This window comes from Athene noctua, chromosome 30 (genome assembly GCF_965140245.1).
Source record: "Athene noctua chromosome 30, bAthNoc1.hap1.1, whole genome shotgun sequence".
NCBI lineage: Eukaryota > Metazoa > Chordata > Aves > Strigiformes > Strigidae > Athene > Athene noctua.
Window position 1 is genome coordinate 694,610 of NC_134066.1, and position 19,959 is coordinate 714,568.

General features: G+C 68.8%; 3 protein-coding genes across 7 annotated transcripts; 1 reads left to right on the plus strand and 2 right to left on the minus strand.

Moving 5' to 3' along the window:
- Positions 1 to 1,024: 1,024 nt before the first annotated feature.
- On the minus strand, positions 1,025 to 8,337 carry ARHGAP9 (Rho GTPase activating protein 9). Of its 2 annotated transcripts, XM_074929570.1 has the most exons (17): positions 8,059 to 8,337; positions 7,461 to 7,654; positions 6,182 to 6,418; positions 5,739 to 5,816; positions 5,487 to 5,597; positions 5,340 to 5,401; positions 4,657 to 4,744; positions 4,390 to 4,485; positions 3,985 to 4,083; positions 3,767 to 3,890; positions 3,564 to 3,677; positions 2,935 to 3,033; positions 2,143 to 2,220; positions 1,963 to 2,016; positions 1,734 to 1,868; positions 1,537 to 1,642; positions 1,025 to 1,295 (listed from the first exon to the last, which is right to left on the minus strand). In XM_074929570.1, exons 1-17 carry the CDS (start codon positions 8,240 to 8,242, stop codon positions 1,115 to 1,117), a joined length of 2,040 nt encoding a protein of 679 aa, XP_074785671.1. In that variant the 5' UTR covers positions 8,243 to 8,337; the 3' UTR covers positions 1,025 to 1,114. The 2 variants fall into 2 exon arrangements, with proteins under 2 accessions (XP_074785671.1, XP_074785672.1); XM_074929571.1 differs by lacking the exon at positions 5,487 to 5,597.
- A 1,859-nt stretch (positions 8,338 to 10,196) lies between these two features.
- On the plus strand, positions 10,197 to 17,601 carry MARS1 (methionyl-tRNA synthetase 1). Of its 4 annotated transcripts, XM_074929673.1 has the most exons (21): positions 10,197 to 10,331; positions 10,425 to 10,513; positions 10,621 to 10,699; positions 10,799 to 10,933; positions 11,076 to 11,151; positions 11,856 to 12,028; positions 12,136 to 12,248; positions 12,377 to 12,493; positions 12,604 to 12,807; positions 12,974 to 13,175; positions 13,270 to 13,344; positions 13,426 to 13,596; positions 15,384 to 15,479; positions 15,602 to 15,719; positions 15,938 to 16,151; positions 16,228 to 16,359; positions 16,447 to 16,551; positions 16,619 to 16,802; positions 16,918 to 16,989; positions 17,189 to 17,284; positions 17,370 to 17,601. In XM_074929673.1, exons 1-21 carry the CDS (start codon positions 10,221 to 10,223, stop codon positions 17,520 to 17,522), a joined length of 2,715 nt encoding a protein of 904 aa, XP_074785774.1. In that variant the 5' UTR covers positions 10,197 to 10,220; the 3' UTR covers positions 17,523 to 17,601. The 4 variants fall into 4 exon arrangements, 3 of the variants coding, with proteins under 3 accessions (XP_074785774.1, XP_074785772.1, XP_074785773.1); XR_012635340.1 differs by having other exon boundaries at positions 10,197 to 10,513; positions 10,591 to 10,699; positions 16,619 to 16,806; positions 17,370 to 17,411; XM_074929671.1 differs by having other exon boundaries at positions 10,197 to 10,513; positions 10,591 to 10,699.
- Positions 17,566 to 19,703, minus strand: DDIT3 (DNA damage inducible transcript 3). The gene is made up of 4 exons (XM_074929674.1): positions 19,604 to 19,703; positions 19,275 to 19,322; positions 18,213 to 18,362; positions 17,566 to 18,122 (listed from the first exon to the last, which is right to left on the minus strand). The coding sequence occupies exons 3-4, from the start codon at positions 18,336 to 18,338 to the stop codon at positions 17,637 to 17,639; spliced, it is 612 nt and encodes a 203-aa protein (XP_074785775.1). The 5' UTR covers positions 18,339 to 18,362; positions 19,275 to 19,322; positions 19,604 to 19,703; the 3' UTR covers positions 17,566 to 17,636.
- Positions 19,704 to 19,959: the final 256 nt, after the last annotated feature.

Sequence of the window (19,959 nt, forward strand, 5' to 3'; positions counted from 1 at the left end):
CGGACCCCCCCCAGCGCTCTGAGCCTCAGCGGATGGGGCTCCCCCTTCCCTAAAACACCCCCCCTGCCCCGGGCCACCCCCTGCCCCCCGCCCAACGCCTCTGACTGCCCCGTGACCCCCCGCCCCCCCCCCGAACAAGCACCGTCCTGCTGTGCTGGCGGCCACAAATGCTCCTCCAGCCCCCATGCGCGCAGCTCCTGGAATCGCCCCCCAGCCCAGGACTGGGGTCCCTGGGGGTGCTCACAGGGACCTGCCACAGCTCAGAGGTGTGGCCCCCCCCCGCGGGCTGTCCCCGAGTATCAGTGGGTCCCTCTCAGCCCCTCAACGAGCCTCCGGATCGGTCCCTGCCCCAGGCAGGGCTGGTGTGACCCGGGAGCCCCCCCGGGGTCCTGTTGTGACCCCCAAGTGCCCTGCACCCCCTGCTCCTTCTGCGCCCCTTCTTGCCTGGAGCCCCTGGGTCCTGCCTGCCCCCCCCTTCCTGCCTGTCCTGGGCCACCAGCACATCCAGTGACCGCTGCCACTAGGAACTGGGAGAGACTGGTGCAACTGGTGAGTGGGGCTGGGATTATCGGAGAAGCATCGGGTGGGGGCACTTGGTCCCGGGGGCACGCTGTCATGGGAACCGGGGAACTGGGGGAGCCCAGGGGGGGTGCCGGGGCACTGGGAGGGGCTGGGGGCCACTGGGGGCCCAGGGGAGGGTGACGGTGACGGTCTGGGTGACAGCTCCCGTGTCTGCTGACCGTTGTGTCCCCGGGCGGGAGTCCCGGTGGTGCTACGGTGGGGTGCAGCCACCCTGGGGCACCCCCCGGTGAGACCCCCCCCAGCACTGCTGTGGCCGGACCCTGGCCCTGGCCGTGCCAGCAGAGCCAGGGGTCTCTCCTGGGGGGGGTCTGATGGCGACAGATGGGTATTAATGAACGGTGGAAATCAATTAGCGCTGTAATGACCTCGGGGAGGTGTCCGGGGTGGGAGACAGAGGGAGGTGGGTGGCTCTGGGTGCCGCAGCCCCCCCCCCAGCCCCGGTCAGCGCAGGAGATGCCGGTGGTCGCAGAGGAGGTGCCTGTTTACTGCAGTGTGGAAGGATGGGGGGGGGGGGGGCGCGGGGGGGCGAGGCTCAGGGGGGCGCGGGGAAGATGCGGTCGAAGTGAGCCAGCAGCAGCTCCACGGCCTGGCTCTGCCGGGCCATGCCCGCGGCCAGGCTGCCCGGCTCCCGCTCCGCCCGCAGCAGCGTCGGCCCGAACACGATGCCAATGTTGTGGCGGGTCATGCGGTTCACGTCTTCCCGCTCCATCACCCTGGGGATGTGCAGAGGGGTGGGGGGGTGGCCCCATGTACCCCCCCCCCCCCCCGCCGGGACCTCCCTCCATTCCCTCCATCACCCCAGCGGGTCCGTGTGCCAGAGCAGGTCCTAATCCTCCCCCCCCACCTCCTCAGGCGTACCAGGGCCACCCAATAGCCCCCCCCAGGTACCCCCGTAGCCCCCATGTCCACCCACCCGTGGGACAGCTCTAACCCACCCCCCCAGCCCCCCCTTACCGGCAGAGGTGAGCCAGGAGGTAGCGCAGGGTGGCATAGTTGGCAGGGGGGAGGCTCTGCACCAGCTCAGCCACCCGCTCCACCCGCTCCTGGGGGTCCGGCAGCTCTGGGGGGGGGGGGGAGCCACAACTGTCAGACACTGTGCCCTCCCACCCCCCCAGCACCCCCGAGGGGGAGCACCGTGGTGGGACACTCACTGACGGCGTCGATGAAGGGGTCAAAGAGCTCGTAGGGCACCAGGGGCTCGGGCAGCTCGCGGAAGAAGAGCTTGAGGGCACCGGTCACCACGTGGATGTCGCTCCACTCGGGCTCTGCCAGGCTGAGCCGCTCCTCTGGGAGCAGCAGGGGGGCTCAGCCTGTGCCTGGGCTCCCCCCACAAGTCCCGGCACCTCCAGGGCCCCCCCTGTCCCGGCCACCCTGGCTGACCTTGGCACGGCTGCTCCGGGAAGACGTAGCGCCCATCCGAGGTCACGGCTCGCTCTGTGGGGATGGAGGAGGATTCACGGGGGGAGCGGCTGCCTGCCCCCCTCCCTGGGCACGTGCTTCCACACAGTTCCCCGTCCCCTCGCCAGCACCCCCCGATCTGTGCCCCCTCGGTCCCCTCACCCCGGTCCACGGCAAAACGCAGCTTCTGGATCATGGACACGTTCCCGTTGACCCGGTAGATCCCGTCAACGTCAAGGCCTGGGGACAACAAATCCCAGAATCCCTCAGGTGGGAAAAGCCCCTCGGGATCATCGAGTCCAACCCTCAGCCCGACTCTACAAAGCTCTCCCCTACCCCACATCCCCCCACAGCTCATCCCAACGGCCCTGAAACCCCCCCAGGGATGGGGACTCCCCCCTCCCTGGGCAGCCTGTTCCCCTCTCTGACCACTCTTCCCTGAAACATTTTCTCCTCCTGCCCAGCCTGACCCTCCCCTGTGGCAGTTTCCAGCCGTTCCCTCTTGTCCTGTCCCTGATCCCCTGGGAGCAGAGCCCAGCCCCAGCCTCTCCACAACGTCCTGTCAGGAGCTGCAGAGAGGGATGAGGGCTCCCCTCAGCCTCCTCCTCCTCACCCTGAACACTCCCAGCTCCTGCCCTGCCTCCTCACAGGATTGATTCTCCAGCCCCTCCCCAGCCTCGCTGCCCTCCTCTGCCCTCGCTCCAGCCCCTCGAGATCTCTCTGGGATTGAGGTGCCCAAACCTGGACCCAACCCTCCAGGTGTGGCCTCCCCAGTGCCGAGCACAGGGGGACTGTCACCTCCCTGCTCCTGCTGGCCACACTAGTGCTGATACAAGCCAGGATGCCGTTGGCTTCCTTGGCCACCCGGGCACACTGCTGGCTCAATGAAAAGGGAGAGACATGGTGGGGGCTGTCTGTGCTGGCGGGGGGGGATGCTGGCCGGGAGGACCCCACCTCTCTCCTCGATGGCCTCCACGCAGAGCCGCACGAAGCGGGGCACGGGGGAGCTCTCCCGCTGGCACAGGGCGTCCAGGCGGCACCCGAACACCTGGTCTGGGAGAGGCAGCGCGGGGGCAAACTGGGATGGGGCGGCAAACTGGGATTGAGGAGTGCTGGGACTTGGCAGGGGGCAAATGGGGTTGGGGGGGGGACACTAGGAGGGTGGTGGTGAGGGCACAGACAGACAGCAAGACAGACAGAGGAGACCAGGACTGGGAAGGGCTGGGCTGGAGGGAGATGCTCGGACTGGTGGGTGCACAGGGTGAGTGGGGGATTCAGGGACTGGGGTGGGGATTCTGGGACTGAGGGGGGACAGGGGAGACAGGCAGACACTGGGACCAGGAGGGAATGCTGGGACTTGGGAGGGACACTGGGACTGGTGGGTGCACAGGGAGTAGGGGGCAGGAACACTGGAAGGGTGGGGGGGGGCACCGATTACTGGGACCCACTGGGCTGAATGGAGCACTGGGGCACCCTCTTCCTCTCCCACTTTGAGGGCAGAGGGAGGATGTGGGAGGGTTTGTGGGGGTCCCAAGCATGTGGTGGGACTCGGGGGGGGTGTTCCAAGTGCTGGGGAGCCCCACCTCGAATGAGCCCCTTCTCCTGCAGGCTCTGGAGCGGGGGCCGCTTGACGATGAAGCGCCTCAACTTGCTCTTCACCCGCTTCTTCTCCGAGGTGTCGGGGACATGGGTGGCCCCTGGGGACACAGCAGGCCCGGGGGTGCTGTCACGGTCACCCAGCCCTGAGCCCTGCTCCCCCCCCTCCCCCTCGGCCCCCCAACCCTACCTGGAGCCCCAGCCCCCTCGGTGACCCACGGCGCCTCGTCCTCGTCCCTGCCGAGCTCCACCAGGTCCCCAACATCCCCCCGGCGCAGCCACCCCGCGGGCGCGTCCACGGGGTTCTCCAGGTCCTGGGGGGCGGGAGGGGGGCAGGCAGGGACAGTCGAGGATGCTAACGGGGCTGGGGGCAGCGCTGGGGGAACCCCTGCCCCCCCCGGCACTCACCAGCCAGCGGATGACCCCGCCGATGGCCCGGGCCCACTCCTGGATGGTGGCCTCGTGGTCCGACTGCAGCAGGAACTCGTTGCCCGTCACAGTGCGGAGCTGGCGGGGAGGGGGGCAGCGGGATGGGGGTGGGCAGGGACCCCCAGGGACCCCGACAGGGGCCAGGGGGACCCCGGCACTGCAGAGCTGCCCCGCTCCTCCCCACAATACCCCCTGGCGTGCCCCTAACCCAAGGGGGGGTCCCTACGCCACACTCCCCCTACGCTCCAGGGGAGTAAATGAGCAACACCCCTTTTGTCCCATTTTGGGGGTTCTTGTACATGCTGGGCTGTGGGGTCCCCTTCTCGTGGGGTAAACATTTCCGGCATCCCCACAGCCCCAGCCCGGGGTGTCCCCCCCACTCACGTGGATGACGTTTTTCTTGCTGGAGAGGTCACGGGCCCAATCCAGGGCAGCCCCCCGCAAGTCCACGCTGCTCTCGGGGCGGCTGGTGGCAGGGCACTGCGGGGGGGGCACTGGGTGTCACAGGTGCCCTCTCCCCCTTTGTCACTCCACAGCACCCCGCATTCCTCCACAGCCCTCTCCCCCCCAGTGTCCCCCCCACACTTTCCTCCCGATGCTCTGGCACTCCCCCACCGTCCCAGCCCCCCTCCGTGCCCCCCCCCGACTCACCCAGGCGGTGGGTGCCACCCCCTTGGGCTCCTTGTAGAAGATGAGGCTGTTCCCGGCCAGCACCACCCAGGAGACTCCCCAGTTCTTCCTGGGGGCAGCAGGTGAGGGGCACCCCCAACCCCTCTCCAGCCAGGGCTGGGGGGAAGGATTGGGCCCCCCCACCCCAGCAAAGCCTCACACACCCCCCAGGCACCGGCAGCACCCCAGATACCCCCCTTCCCCGCCCCCCCCAGCCTCGCACATCCATTATTGGCCAGGGACATCGCTTGGCTGGAGCCCCCCCAGCTGCTGGAGCCCCCAGGCTGGCACAGCTCCCCCCCCCAGGCTGGAAGGCCTGCCCCCAGTTGGCACCGCCCCCCCCCCAGCACACCCCCTTCCTCCTCAGGCTGGCATGGCCCCCTCAGTGAAGTGGGGACCCCCCCTCAAAGCTGGCATGGACCCCCAGACTGGCAGAGACACTCCCCCTGCTTCACTATGGACCCCCCCAAGCACAGTCCCCCCCCCCCCAAACCCCAAGCTGGCACGGCCCCCTGCACCCCCCCACCCCCAGGACCCCAACCTGGCACCGCCCCCTGCACCAGGCTCCCCCCACCCGGGAATCCCAAGCGGCACCAGGACTCCCCCCCTCGTGAACCCCAACCTGGCTCAGCCCCCTGCACCCCCCCCAGGAGCCCGGCCCCCACCTGAGCTTCCTGCCCCCCTCCGCGATCTTGGTCCTGTTGAGCTGCCCGGCCTTCTGCACCTCCTGCCAGGACAGGGTCAGTGCCGCCCCTGCCCCCCCCAGCACCCCTTGACCCCCCCCAGCACCCCTTGGCCCAGGGGTAACTCACGGTGGGCAGGGCGGGGGTGCAGGACAAGGGCCTGGCCGGGGTCAGGGGGGGCTGGGGAGTGACCCCCCGACCCTCCAGGCTGTGGTGGGCAGGAGTCTGGCCATGGCTCACCTGCGGTGGGGGGGACAGCATGTGTGGGGGGGCACAACCATGGTGCCCCCCGTTATCCATCCACGCCTTGTGCCACCCAGTGCCCCCCCCCTCCTCCCTCCCCTCCAGCCCCCTCCTCCCCAACCCTGGCCCCCAGCTCACGGTGTCACCGGGGTCCCCAGCATCACCCGAGCTCCAGCGCGTTGTGGTCCTGGGGGGCTCGGCAGGGGGGGGCAGGCCCTGTAGGGGAGATGGGGGGACACGGATCAGTGTCAGGACCCCCAGGACTGGCCCCCACCCGGTGATTAGTGCTGGCTTTAATTGCCAGTAGCCCGGCAGAGCTGTGCCAGGGGCAAGGAGGGGGCTGGGGGGGGACTCGGAGGGGCACTGGGGGAGTCAGAGGGGCTACGAGGTGGGGGGGAAGATATTGGGGGGATAATTGAGGAGTCACAGGGGCCCCTGGGGGGGCATGAGGAGGATACTGGGGGTGGGCGCTGGTTGGGGGGGGCATGGGGAGTGTGGGGGCCAGTGGGATGGATGGTGGTGGGGAAGTGGGGGGATGGGGATGGGGGGGAGGGGGCAAGGAGAGATGGGGGGGTGCATACCCCGGCACTGCCCCCCCTGCCCCCCGCCTCCCGGTGCTGCCGGGGGGGTTTCCAGGAGGTCATCCCGCTCTGGGGGTTGTAGAAGAAGCAGCGCCCGGTGTTGGGGTCCAGGTGACGCTCCCAGGCCCCCAGAACCTGGAGGGGGGGCCCAGCTGGCACAGGGGGCTCTGCCTGGCCCCCTGCCCGCTGCAGCTCCTCCAGGTTGCAGTAGATCATGGCAGCTCCCCGGGGGGGCTCCTGGGGGGACGGATCCGGAATCGGGCTGGGGCACACGGGCAGTGGCCACGGCCCCCCCCAGCCCCACACTGCCCCTTCCATGCCTGCCCCCCAGCCCCCCCAGCCGTGCCCCCTTACTCTGCCCCCCAACCCCCCAGCCATGACCCCTTACTCTGCTCCCCCAGGCCCCCCAGTAGTACACCCTTGCTCTGTCCCCCCCCCCCCCCCCCCCCGGCCGTTTCCCCTTGCACTGTGCGCCCCCCCCCCCCCCCCCCCCGTCCCCTTACTCTGCCCCCCCAGCCGTGTCCCCTTGCCCTGTGCCCCCTCCCCCAGCCCCCCCTTGCTCTGCCCAGCCCGGATCAGGATTTTGCAATCGCTTCCCCGGAGCCGTTAGGTGCCCCGGCCCCCCCTTCCCCACCTTCTCTTGCCCCCCCCCACCAGCCCCCCACCTCCCCCCGGCCCGGCCCGGCATCCCGCTCCCACCTGCTGCCCGCGGCCGCGCAGCACCGGCCCCCCCTCGGTCCCCCCCCCGGACCCCGCTGCGGGCGGCACTGCCCCCCCCGGTGCGTGTGTCCCCCCCCCGGCACTTCCTCCGCTGCCCCACAGCGACGAGGAAGCGGTGGCAGCGAGGGCGGGGTTGGAGGGTGCTGGGGTGCGGGGGGGTGCAGGGAGTGGAGCGGGGGGGAGAGGTTGGGGGGTGTAGGGAGACGATGCTTGAGGGTGAGGTGGGGGTGCAGGGGGTGAGGTGGGGGTGCAGGGGGTGACGGAGGGGTGAGGTGGGGGTGCAGGGGGTGAGGTGGGGGTGCAGGGGGGGAGGTGGGGGTGCAGGGGGGGAGGTGGGGGCGCAGGGGGTGACGGAGGGGTGAGGTGGGGGTGCAGGGGGGGAGGTGGGGGTGCAGGGGGGGAGGTGGGGGTGCAGGCGGCTGCGGTTGGGGATGTGGGGGTGCAGGGACACAGGTTGGAGGTGCAAGGTGTGGGGTGAGGGAAGGGGGGTGCAAAGGCTGGGGGGTGCAGAGGGGACGGGGCTTGGGGTGTCGTCTGGGGGCCACCTGCCCCCACTCACCCCCATGCCCCGGGCCAGCAGCTCCTGCTGCGAGTGGCACTGCGGCAGGGCCGGGGGGGGCGCGGGCAGGGCCCCCTCTGCCAGCTGGGTGGTGCTGATGCAGCGGCTCACGGGGCGGGGGGGGCTCAGCCTGGCCTCCTCGGGGGGGGCTGCGCCACACAGGTCTTCCAGCGAGCAGTACTGCGGTGGCAGGCCTGGAGGAAGAGAGGGGGGGGGACCCCCACCCCAAAATGATGCTCTGGGATGTAGGTGGGGGGCAGAGACCCCCTCACCTCTGGGCCCCAACCGTGTTTTCCCCAGGGTCCCCCCAGCCCCAAGTCCCGGGCGTCACCCCCAGCCCTTCAGTCCCCATCGTCGCTCCCGGGTGCCCCCCCCCCCCCCCATCCCGCCCCCTTACCCTGTGCCCTTAGTGCCCCCGTGGCCCCCATCTTCCCCCCACCTTGTGCCCCCAGACCCAAAGCCTGGGACACCCACTGCTGTGTCCTGCGGCCCTAAAACTCCCCCATCCTCTGCCCCCCACCCCTCTGCCCCCCTCCCCGGTGCCCCGTGGCTCCGTTCTCCCCGCGTCCGGCCCCCCTGCGCCCCCCTCCCCGCTCACCCGTGCCCGCGGGCTGGCTGGGGGCCAGCGGGTTCCATCTCCCGGGGTCACCAGGCTCCACCTCGGCCACGTAGGTCGCAGGGACGAAGAAGGGCCGAGCCCAGCGGGGCTCGCTGGCCCGTCTCACCTGCCACCAGTCCTCGTTGGCCTTGTGGAGCAGCAGGAACCGCTCGCCAGCAGCCATGGCCACGTGCCGCCCGTCCTCGGCTCGGTACGCGTAGTCGTAGAGGGCGCGGAGCACCACGGCGGGCTCGGCGCGCTGCCACCGCCGCCCCTCCAGCCGCCACCGCCCCCCCGCCAGCATCCTCAGCGCTACGGCCGGGCGCTACGGCCGGGCCCTCGCTCCTGCGGGGCACAGGACCGTGGGCAGGGGACACGGGCTCAGGGCACACGGGCCCCACGGCCGGCGTGGCCCCGGGCTGGGGGGGGAATGGGGCTGAGCGGTGCCATGGGGGGCAGCAGGGACACTGCCCCATGGCCCCGGGCTGGGTTCTGTGGCCACGGCAATGCCCCAGGGCCGGGCTGTGCCCCACAGACAGAACGTGACCCACGGCAATGCCCCAGGGCCGGGCTGTGCCCCACAGACAGAATGTGACCCACGGCAATGCCCCATGGCTGGGCTGTGCCCCACAGCCATGGACCCCCCCTGCCGCCCCGCCGCCCCAGCGATGCCCCACCGCAATCCTGTCCACAGGGACCCGAGTTCCTGGGGCTGGGGGAGCCACTGCCTGGCCCCAGGGGATGGGGTCTGGGGGACCGGGGGTGCTGGGGGTGCTGGGGCGGCCGGGGCTCGGGGACCTGCAGGAAACCCGGCGGCTGCTGCAGCAGGAAGCAGCGAGGCTGCGGCTTCCTCGTGCCTCACGCCGTGGGGCTGGGGGTGGTGCTGGGGGGCTCAGCTCCGTGGGCCCGTGGCCTCTGGTCCCCTGGGCCTGCAGGCGCCCCAGCCCCCGGCCCCACAGCCCAGTGGCTCCCAGTCCCTTGGCCTGAGGCTCCCCCAGCCCGTTTCCCTGGTCGCCAGCCCCACACCCCCAGGCTCCTGCAGCCCCCCCAGCTCCATGGCCCTACCGCCCCCAACCCCCCCGGCGGGACTCACCATCCTCGGTGTGGGGCCGCGGGCAGGACCTGCTGCCAGGACAGAGGGGGGGAGGCTGCCATGGGGTGCAGGCGGGGGCCCCCAGCGCCCTGCCCGCACCCACCCCAGCACCCACGGGCTGCAGGCTCAGAGCCGGGGGTCCTGCTGGTCCCCCAGCACCTCTGGGCTCTGCCCACCCTGCGCCGCTGGGAGCTCTCAGGGAGGGGGGGGTGAGGCGGGGCAGTCGGGGTGACTGCACTGCCCCGGGGGGGTAAATCAGCTTTGCCCCGGGGGGGCCCCCCAGCCCGGTTGTGTTGCTCCCGTTACCCTCCGCTTTCTGCCCCACCGGTGCTGGAGCACGGGGGTGAAGGCGGGGTGGGTGTGGGGAACAGGTTGAGGGGGGCTCAGGGTGCTGTGGCTGCGCAGACACCCCCCGTCCCCCGGTACAGCCCAGCGACCCCCCCGCGGGACCCTCCCCGGTGTCCCCCACCCACCTGGTCCTGCCGGGGTGCCGGGCGGGGCCCGCCCGTGGCGGCGGCAGCGGGGACACGTCCCCGGGCCATGTGACAGGACGAGACGGGGCGCCCCGGCCCTCGCCCCGCTCCGGGGGGGACGGGGGGCGCGGGGGGGTGTGGGGGGGGTGTGGGGGGTGTGTGGCTCCCGGGGGGGAGGGAGAGCGCCCGGGGGGGGGAACCGGGAGGGGGCGCTCGGGGTCCCGGGGGGGCTGGGAGCGGGGGGGGCAGGACGGGCCGCGGGGCCCGCGCTCGCGGGGAGGGGCGGAGCGGGGGGGCGCGGCCCGTGAGATGGGGGACACACACACGCGCGCCACGAGCCGCGGGGTCGCAGCGGATCCGTGACGCGGGGCACCGCGCCGTGACGTCAGAGCGCCGTCGCGTTACGTCACGGCGCCGTTCCGCAGTGGGTGACGCAGGCGGCGCAGGCCCCGCCCCCTGGCCGCGGCGCCCCCCCCCCCGGCTCACGCTGTCACCGTGGCGACCGCCAATCTCGCGAGAGCAGGGGCGGAGCCGGCGGCCGCGCGGGGCATTGTGGGGCCGCGCGGGGCGTTGTGGGGTGGCGGCGGCGCGTGGCGATGCGGCTGCGGGTGGCGGCGGGCGGCCCCGCGGCGCTGAAGGTGCTGGCGGCTGCCGGGGCCGCCGCCGCCCCGGTGCGGCTCGTCTGGGCCGGCCCCTCAGCGGAGACGGTGGCGCCTGCTGCTCCCCGCTCCGGGAGGGACCCGCTGGCACCGGCCTCGGGGAGCTCCCCCCTTCGGCGGGGCCTGAGCGCCCCTGCGGAGCGGCCCCTGGCCCCGGGGAGCGCCCCGTGGGTGCCCGCCCTGGAGCTGGACAGCGGCACCGTCCTCTTCTCCCCCAACGCCATCTGCCAGTGAGTACCGGGGGGGCGGCCCGCTCCCCCCACACCCCCCGCCGCCGCCTCCCGCTCCCCCCACACCCTCTCTGCAGCCTTCAGCTCTTCCTCCTCCCCCTCCCCAGGTTCTTCTTCCTGGCCCGTGGCGAGGAACCCACCGACCTGACGAACCAGTGGCTGGAGTGGGAGGCCACTGAGCTGCAGGTGGGTGCCCCGGGGGTACAGTGGTGGCTTCCCCCCCCCCCGCCAATTACACACCATCCCCAACCTATCTGACCCCCCTCCCGTTCTGTCTGCTCCCAGCCGGCCGCCTCGGCCGCCCTGTACGCGCAGCTGGTGCACGGCAAGAAGGGGCTGGAGGCAGTGGGGGCCCTGGGGAAGCTGCTGGCTCACATAGAGCAGAATTTATCCAGGAGAGGCACTGCCTACCTCGCTGGGGTGAGTGGGACCGCGGGGTGCGGGGACCCTTCCACTCCCTGGGGCAGGGGGAATCTTCCCCCTGGAGGGCTGAGCTCGCTGCTGCCTGCCCTGAGCCTGGGCTGGGGCTGCCCCAAGGTCTGACGCCACTTCTCTGGCCCAGGACACCGAGTCAGTGGCTGATGTGGTTGTGTGGGGCACCTTGTTCCCCATCCTCCAGGACGAGACCAGCCTGCCGAGTAAGAGCAAAACAGGGGTGACAAGGGGGAGTGTTCCACGTCTTCCACGTGGCCAAGAAGGCCAATGGCATCCTGGCTTGTACCAGCCCTGGCGTGGCCACAGGGACAGGGAAGGGATCTGAGCCCTGGGCTCGGCACTGGGGAGGCCGCCCCTCGCTGAGGGGGTTCAGTTCTGGGCCCCTCACCCCAAAAAGGCCATTGAATGACTCGAGCGGGGCCAGAGAAGGGCAACGGAGCTGGGGCAGGGTCTGGAGCACAGGTCTGCTGGGGAGCGGCTGGGGGAACTGGGGGGGTTCAGTCTGGAGAAGAGGAGGCTGAGGGGAGACCTCCTGGCCCTCTGCAACTCCCTGCCAGGAGGGGGCAGAGAGGGGGGATGAGTCTCTGGAGCCAAGGCCCCAGCGCCAGGCCCCGAGGGAATGGCCTCAAGCTGCCCAGGGCAGGGTCAGGCTGGCTCTGAGGAAGGATTTCTGTGCAGAAGGGGCTGTTGGGCGTTGGAATGGGCTGCCCAGGGCAGGGGGGAGTCCCCGGGATCCCTGGGGGGGTTGAAGAGTCGGGCTGAGCCAGCGCTGAGGGATCTGGGGCAGTTGGGGGGGGTCAGGGGGAGGGTCATGGTTGGGCTGGAGGAGCTTCGAGGGCTTTTCCAACGCGGATGATTCTGAGATGCCTTTGGCTGTAAGAATTCTGCTGCTCTTTTGCCCCCCAAGGTGAGCTGCAGGCGCTGAGGAGCTGGTTCCAGAGCATGACGATCTCTGAGGCCTGCAGGAAAGCTGTCGACTCTGTTCTGGTTCCCAAGGCGCTGCTGGAGTTCAAGTCCTACCTGCAGAAGCAGCCTCCGCCCTGCCTGGCCATGGAAAGAGCCACCAGTAACGAGCCCGAGGTGCAGCCCTGTCCCCCACTCTACTCAACCGTGGCCCAGGGACGGGTCCCCGTGGGGCTGGTGGTGACAGGCCCGCAGCCCCTCACTGCCACTAGCTGTTCCCGCAGGAGGAAGAAGGTTCTGAGCGTGCTCTGACGGAGGAGGAAATCGCAGCTGCTGCGGAAGCCTGGGCCCGTGGTGCTGCGGCCCTGCCCAAGCCCTGGCAGCCTCAGAAACCTGTGTGAGTCCCAAGATGTGATAAGGGCTGGCTGTCCCGGACCTCCGAGGGGCCTGGCAGGGGCTGGTGCCACGTTGTTACGGGTTGGAGTGGCCCCTTTTGCTCTTTGTGACTGTCCCTGTCCGTGCCAGGCTGCCCGTGGAGGGCATGAGGAACGTCCTGATCACCAGCGCTCTGCCCTACGTCAACAACGTCCCCCACCTCGGCAACATCATCGGCTGCGTCCTCAGCGCCGACACCTTTGCCAGGTGAGACCTGGATGCAGGGAAAACTTCTCAGGGTTGTGGAAACATCATGGAGGGGCCTGTGCTCCCCCCACCCCAACGCCTGGACGGCTGTCACGGGCTCCTGCCTGCAGGTACTGCCGCCTGCGGAACTGGAACACACTGTACATCTGTGGCACGGACGAGTACGGCACGGCCACCGAGACCAAGGCGGTGGAAGAGGGGCTGACGCCCCAAGAGATCTGCGACAAGTACAACGCCATCCACGCTGACATTTACCGCTGGTTCAACATCTCCTTCGACTACTTTGGCCGCACCACCACGCCCTACCAGACAACGTGAGCGGCTGCATCAACCCGGGGCTCACGGGGAAGGGGGCTGCTGCTGGGGAATGTGGCTGGGGGGGGTGGAACCCCAGCATGCCTGGCTGGGGGTGCTCTGTGGCTCCCCAGGGTTTCCTGGCTGATGGGGGCTGTCCCCCTTCCTCTTCCTCTCCTGTCCCAGGATTGCCCAGGACATCTTCCAGCGTTTGCTGGCCCGTGGTTTCCTGCTGCAAGACACCGTGGAGCAGCTGCGGTGTGAGGACTGTCAGAAGTTCCTGGCCGACCGCTTCGTGGAGGGCACCTGCCCCTTCTGCAGCTATGAGGAGGCTCGGGGCGACCAGTGCGATAAATGTGGCAAACTCATCAATGCCGTGGAGCTGAAGGTGGGACAGGATCCCTCTGGGGAGCACCCAAATCACCCACCCCTGTCCCCAGCCTCGCCCTGGGCTCCCTCCAACCTGTTTTTTCTCCTGCCAGAATCCGCAGTGCAAACTCTGCAGGGGGGTCCCTGTGGTGAAACCCACCCAGCACCTCTTCCTGGACCTACCCAAGGTGAGCTTCATCCCCGGGGGAGTGGGGAGGGGCCGGGGCACCTCTGGGTACCTCTTGCCACCCCACTGTGTTTCCCTGCAGCTGGAGGAGCAGCTGGAGCCTTGGCTGGAGAAGTCCTGGGCCACGGGAGACTGGACAGCCAACGCTCGCTACATCACTCGCTCCTGGATCCGGGATGGGCTCAAACCCCGCTGCATCACCCGTGACTTGAAGTGGGGCACACCTGTGCCCCTTGATGGCTTCCGTGACAAGGTGGGTCCCACCTGGTCCCTCGGTTCACAGAATCCCAGAATCATTCAGGTTGGAAAAGCTCCTTGGGATCATCGAGTCCAACCCTCAGCCCGACTCTACAAAGTTCTCCCCTACCCCACATCCCCCCCCAGCTCATCCCAACGGCCCTTAAACCCCCCAGGGATGGGGACTCCCCCTCCCTGGGCAGCCTGTTCCCCTCTCTGACCACTCTTCCCTGAAACATTTTCTCCTCCTGCCCAGCCTGACCCTCCCCTGTGGCAGTTTCCAGCCGTTCCCTCTTGTCCTGTCCCTGATCCCCTGGGAGCAGAGCCCAGCCCCAGCCTCTCCACAACGTCCTGTCAGGAGCTGCAGAGAGGGATGAGGGCTCCCCTCAGCCTCCTCCTCCTCACCCTGAACACTCCCAGCTCCTGCCCTGCCTCCTCACAGCATTGATTCTCCAGCCCCTCCCCAGCCTCGCTGCCCTCCTCTGCCCTCGCTCCAGCCCCTCGAGATCTCTCTGGGATTGAGGTGCCCAAACCTGGGCCCAACCCTCCAGGTGTGGCCTCCCCAGTGCCGAGCACAGGGGGGGATGTTGCCATTGGCCCTGGGGCTATTTGTGTTTGAGGAATTCAGGGTTTTCAGGTATTTTGAATATTGATATTAATGTGGTCATTTTACTGCAGCATTCTCCTGGTGAAACTGCCTGCTCGTGGCTCAGATGGGCACAGGCTGCACTGGGTCAAAAACTGGCAGATGGCCGGACCCAAAGGCTTGTGGTGAAGGGAGTTAAGTCCAGTTGGTGGCCGGTCACGAGTGCTGTCCCCCAGGGCAGGGTTTTGGGGCCGCTCCTGTTTAACATCTTTACTGATGCTCTAGAGGAGGGGATCGAGTGCCCCCGCAGTCCGTTTGCAGATGACACCCAGCTGGGTGGGAGTGTTGATCTGCTCGAGGGTGGGGAGGCTCCGCAGAGAGACCTGGGCAGGCTGGAGCGCTGGGCTGAGCCCAACTGGGGGAGTTTCACTGAGGGCAAGTGCCGGGGGCTGCCCTTGGGCCACAGCAACCCCCAGCAGGGCTACAGGCCTGGGGAGGAGTGGCTGGAGAGCTGCCGGTCAGAGAGGGGCTGGGGGGTGAGAATGAGCCAGAGTGTGCCCAGGGGGCCAAGGAGGGCAATGGCATCCTGGCTTGTACCAGCCCTGGCGTGGCCACAGGGACAGGGAAGGGATCTGAGCCCTGGGCTCGGCACTGGGGAGGCCGCCCCTCGCTGAGGGGGTTCAGTTCTGGGCCCCTCACCCCAAAAAGGCCATTGAATGACTCGAGCGTGGCCAGAGAAGGGCAACGGAGCTGGGGCAGGGTCTGGAGCACAGGTCTGCTGGGGAGCGGCTGGGGGAACTGGGGGGTTCAGTCTGGAGAAGAGGAGGCTGAGGGGAGACCTCCTGGCCCTCTGCAACTCCCTGCCAGGAGGGGGCAGAGAGGGGGGATGAGTCTCTGGAGCCAAGGCCCCAGCGCCAGGCCCCGAGGGAATGGCCTCAAGCTGCCCAGGGCAGGGTCAGGCTGGCTCTGAGGAAGGATTTCTGTGCAGAAGGGGCTGTTGGGCGTTGGAATGGGCTGCCCAGGGCAGGGGGGAGTCCCCGGGATCCCTGGGGGGGTTGAAGAGTCGGGCTGAGCCAGCGCTGAGGGATCTGGGGGAGTTGGGGGGGGTCAGGGGGAGGCTCATGTTTGGGCTGGTGGAGCTTTGAGGGCTTTTCTGCCCAGATGCTTCTGGGATCTGTCCCTGGGTGTCTCCTGCTCACGTATCACTCTACCTTCAGGTTTTCTACGTGTGGTTTGATGCTCCCATTGGCTATTTGTCCATTACAGCCAACTACACCGAGCAGTGGGAGAGGTGGTGGAAGAACCCACAGCAGGTAGGAGCCTGGTGCTGCTGCAGGGTGGGGGTACGGACAGAGCTGGCTGCTGGGGTCTACTGATGTGTCATGTCATTCCCCCTCCCCCCCGCTTCCCCTTGCCTTTCCCCACGACCTGTCAGGTTGAGCTCTACAACTTCATGGCCAAGGACAACGTCCCCTTCCACAGCGTCATATTTCCCTGCTCCCTCCTGGGTGCCGATGACAACTACACCCTGGTGAACCACCTCATTGCTACAGGTACTGGGGGGGCCATCAGGGATCGGGGTGGGGGTGTCTTTGCACTTTGATGCTTTCCCTTGACACTGGGAACAGCCCAGTCTGTCCCACGCGGGCATGAAACTGCATCTGCCCTCCCGGACTTGGGAGCCCCTTTGAGCATCTCCCCGTTTTGTGGGGCTGTTCCCTGCCTGGGAGGGGGCTGGGCCCCATGGTGGGGTCTCTCCTCCCCTCCCCAGAGTACCTGAACTACGAGGACGGGAAGTTTTCCAAGAGCCGGGGTGTGGGAGTGTTTGGGGACATGGCCAAGGACACGGGCATCCCCGCGGACATCTGGCGCTTCTACCTGCTGTACCTGCGGCCCGAAGGGCAGGACAGCGCCTTCTCCTGGAGCGACCTCATGCTCAAGAACAACTCCGAGCTGCTGAACAACCTGGGCAACTTCATCAACAGGTTCTGGGCCACCCGGGTGGGTGGTGGGGGCCATCTCTGTCCCCAAGCTGTGCTCATTCCTGCTCTTTGTCCCCAGAGCTGGCATGTTTGTGTGCAAGTTCTTTGGTGGCACTGTCCCCAACATGGTCCTGACGCCGGATGACAAGCGGCTCTTGGCCCGGGTCACCCTGGAGCTGCGCCAGTACCACCAGCTGCTGGAGAAAGTCCGGTGGGTTGCTGGAACTGGGCTGAACTGGGACGGTGGGAGGGCAGAGACCTCATGACGCTCACCCCCCCTCTTCCCCCCTCCCTCCAGCATCCGAGACGCTCTCAGATGTATCCTTAGCATCTCTCGCCATGGCAACCAGTACATCCAGGTGAATGAGCCCTGGAAGTGGATCAAGGGGAATGAAAACGACAGGTAGGGAGAGGTGGGGGGGCTGGGGAGGGGGACTTGGAGCTGGCCCTGATGGTTTCCTGCCCCCCAGGCAGCGCGCGGGCACGGTGACCGGCGTGGCGGTGAACATGGCTGCCCTGCTGGCCGTCATGCTGCAGCCCTACATGCCCAGCGTCAGCTCGGCCATCCAGGAGCAGCTCCGCATCCCCCCGGAGTGTTTTGTCCTGAGCCACGATTTCACCTGCACCCTGTCCTCGGGGCATCGCGTGGGCACCGTAGGTGGGGGGGGGGAGGCAGGGGCAGGCTCTGCCCCCTCCCTGGGCAGCGTGGGGGGTGGGATGTAGGGTGCTGACCCCCTGCATGGGTGACCCCTCTTCTTCCTGGCTCCAGGTGAGCCCCCTCTTCCAGAAGCTGGAGAACGACCAGATTGAGGCCCTGCGCAAGCGCTTCAAGGGAGGGCAGGTGAGTGGGGGCTGTAGTGCCCCCCACCCAGCTCACGTCCTGGCCTCCCCACCCCCGCTCTCTGCCATCTCTCCACTTCCAGCCTGAAGATCTTGGGCTGTGGAGCCCCAAGAACCCCCTGGCGCTGCCTGGGGGGTGCTGCGGGAGCTCTTCCCCGAGGGGATGGTGCAGTGCAGAGCTCCAGTCTGTCCTTCCACAGGCCAAACAGACACCCCCGGCCTCAGAACCAGCCGCTGTCGTGGCTCCAGGGGACCCCCAGCTGATCCAGGAGCTGACAGAGGAAGTGGCCAAGCAGGTGAGCGGCTGGGTGGGGGCTGGCCCTGTCTCCCCCCTATCACAACCCCCCCTAAGCCCTGGCCACTCCCCTGCTCCCTCCCCAGGGCAACCACGTTCGGCAGCTGAAGGCCAACAAGGCGGAGAAGGCCGAGATCGACGCAGAGGTGGCCAAGCTGCTGGAGCTGAAGAAGCAGCTGGCGCTGGCAGAGGGTAAAAGCCCTGAAGTCCCTGTGCCCAAGGGGAAGCGGAAGAAGTAACCCCCAGCTCCTCCGTGGTGGGGAGCGACCTCAGAGACCATCCTGGTGGTTATAAGTGTAATAAAACACACAAACTGTACAGTCGCGTGCAGAAGCAGTGCCCGTCCCCCAGCATCAGTCTGTGCCAGGGGGGCTGTGCCCCTCCAGTTCCTGGGTGCCCCCCTGGGGCAGGGCCGGTGCCTCCGCCCGGCGGAGGTTGACGATGCGGTCGATGAGGGCTGCTCGGGTGTGCTCCACCTCGGCGCTGAGCCGCCGGATCTGCTCCCGCAGCTGCTCGTTGTGAGCCGTCAGCTCCAGCACCCGCTGCTCGTTGGCCTGTTCCCGGCGCTTGGCCAGCTCCCGGCTGGCCACCGAGCCACTGCACCTCTTCCTCTTCACCCCGCGCCCCACAGCTGAATCCTCTGCATCCTCCTCCTCCTCCGTGCCTCGCTGGGCCGGGGGGCTCCTGGAGGCTGCGCTGGCTGGCCCTGCCGGCTCCGGGCCGTGTGGGCTCTCTGGCCCCAGTAGCTCCAGCAGCTCTGCAGCCAGGGCTGTGTCCAGTTCACAGCCCCCGGGGCCTCCGCTCGCCCCTTCTGTGCCCCACAGCGAAACCAGCTCTGCCTGGGGGGAGAGAACAGGAGCCAGCCCTGGGTGATGGGTGTGTGTCCCTCCCCTGCCCCCCTCCTCGGGGGGGGCTGTGCCACTGCTCACCTGCTCTGTCCCCCAGGGAGGGGAGGGCCCACTGGGCTCTGCTGCTGCCAGCACCTCCTCCAGGTCCTGATACCAGGCCTCCAGCTCCCAGCCGGGTCCCCCCGCAGGCAGCCCCTCGGCTGCCATCGTCACCTCCAGGCCAGGACAATCCTGGGAGAGGGGGGGCATGTTAAGTCAGACCAGGATCCTTTAGAATCCCAGAATCATTCATGAACCCTCGGGATCATCGAGTCCAACCCTCAGCCCGACTCTACAAAGTTCTCCCCTACCCCACGTCCCCCCCCAGCTCATCCCAACGGCCCTGAAACCCCCCCAGGGATGGGGACTCCCCCCTCCCTGGGCAGCCTGTTCCCCTCTCTGACCACTCTTCCCTGAAACATTTTCTCCTCCTGCCCAGCCTGACCCTCCCCTGTGGCAGTTTCCAGCCGTTCCCTCTTGTCCTGTCCCTGATCCCCTGGGAGCAGAGCCCAGCCCCAGCCTCTCCACAACGTCCTGTCAGGAGCTGCAGAGAGGGATGAGGGCTCCCCTCAGCCTCCTCCTCCTCACCCTGAACACTCCCAGCTCCTTCCCTGCCTCCTCACAGCATTGATTCTCCAGCCCCTCCCCAGCCTCGCTGCCCTCCTCTGCCCTCGCTCCAGCCCCTCGAGATCTCTCTGGGATTGAGGTGCCCAAACCTGGACCCAACCCTCCAGGTGTGGCCTCCCCAGTGCCGAGCACAGGGGGACTGTCACCTCCCTGCTCCTGCTGGCCACACTAGTGCTGATACAAGCCAGGATGCCGTTGGCTTCCTTGGCCACCCGGGCACACTGCTGGCTCCTGTTCGGCTGCTTGTCAGTGAGAACCCCCAGACCCTGCTCCCCCAGACAGCTCCAGCCGCCCCTCCCCGAGCCTGTAGCCATGCGGGGGGTTGTTGTGGCCCAAGTGCAGGCCCCGGCACTTGCCCTTGCTGAAGCTCATCCCCTTCACGTTGGCCACCGATCCCAACTACCCGAGTCTATCCTCAGCCCCGGGGCGTTGCTCCCCACGGGGGGGGGTCTTGGGGTGCCGCCCCCCCCCCCTTACCTGTTCTCAGGTGTGGTGGCCGACGAAGACGCACTTTCTCCTGGATGCCTGGGGAGGGGGGGGGACACACACACAGGGTCAGGTTTGGCTCCTTTCCACTCCCCGCCCCCCCCCCAGGGGATCGCAGCACCCACCGCGCTCCCGGGGCTCCCGCCAGCTCGGCAGGGGGCGTGTGTGGGGGTGAGTGTGCCCCGAGGGCCTTTGTCCCGCGGGGGCGGCCTGCGGCCTCCCCGGGAGCTCCGTTCCCCCCCCAAAGGACCGGACGGAACGTCTCCGTCTGCGCCCCTGCCCGCACTCGGGTCCGGCTCCTCCGTCCCGTCCCCCCGCACCTTCCTGGGCGGTCCCGGTTCCCCGCGGCTCCGTCCCGAGCGCTGCCCCCCCCCGATCATCCTCGTCCGCATCGTCCCGCGTTGCTCCGCTCCGGCCCCGCGCGCGCCCGCCCCGGCCCCTTTTTAATAGTCCCGGCGTGACGCAACGCGCGCGCCCGCGGCAGCCAATGGGCGCTCACCGCGCCGTGACGGGCGGGGCAGCGGGAACCAATGAGAAAGGGTGGAGGGCGGGGCGAGCGCCACCGCCCCCCCGAGCGGGAGCGGCCCCCGCGGGCCGCGCGCCCAGGGCTGAGTCACGCGGGTGGATGATGCAACGGCGGGAAACCGGCCCCGCCCCCGCCTTAAAGGGCCCGCGG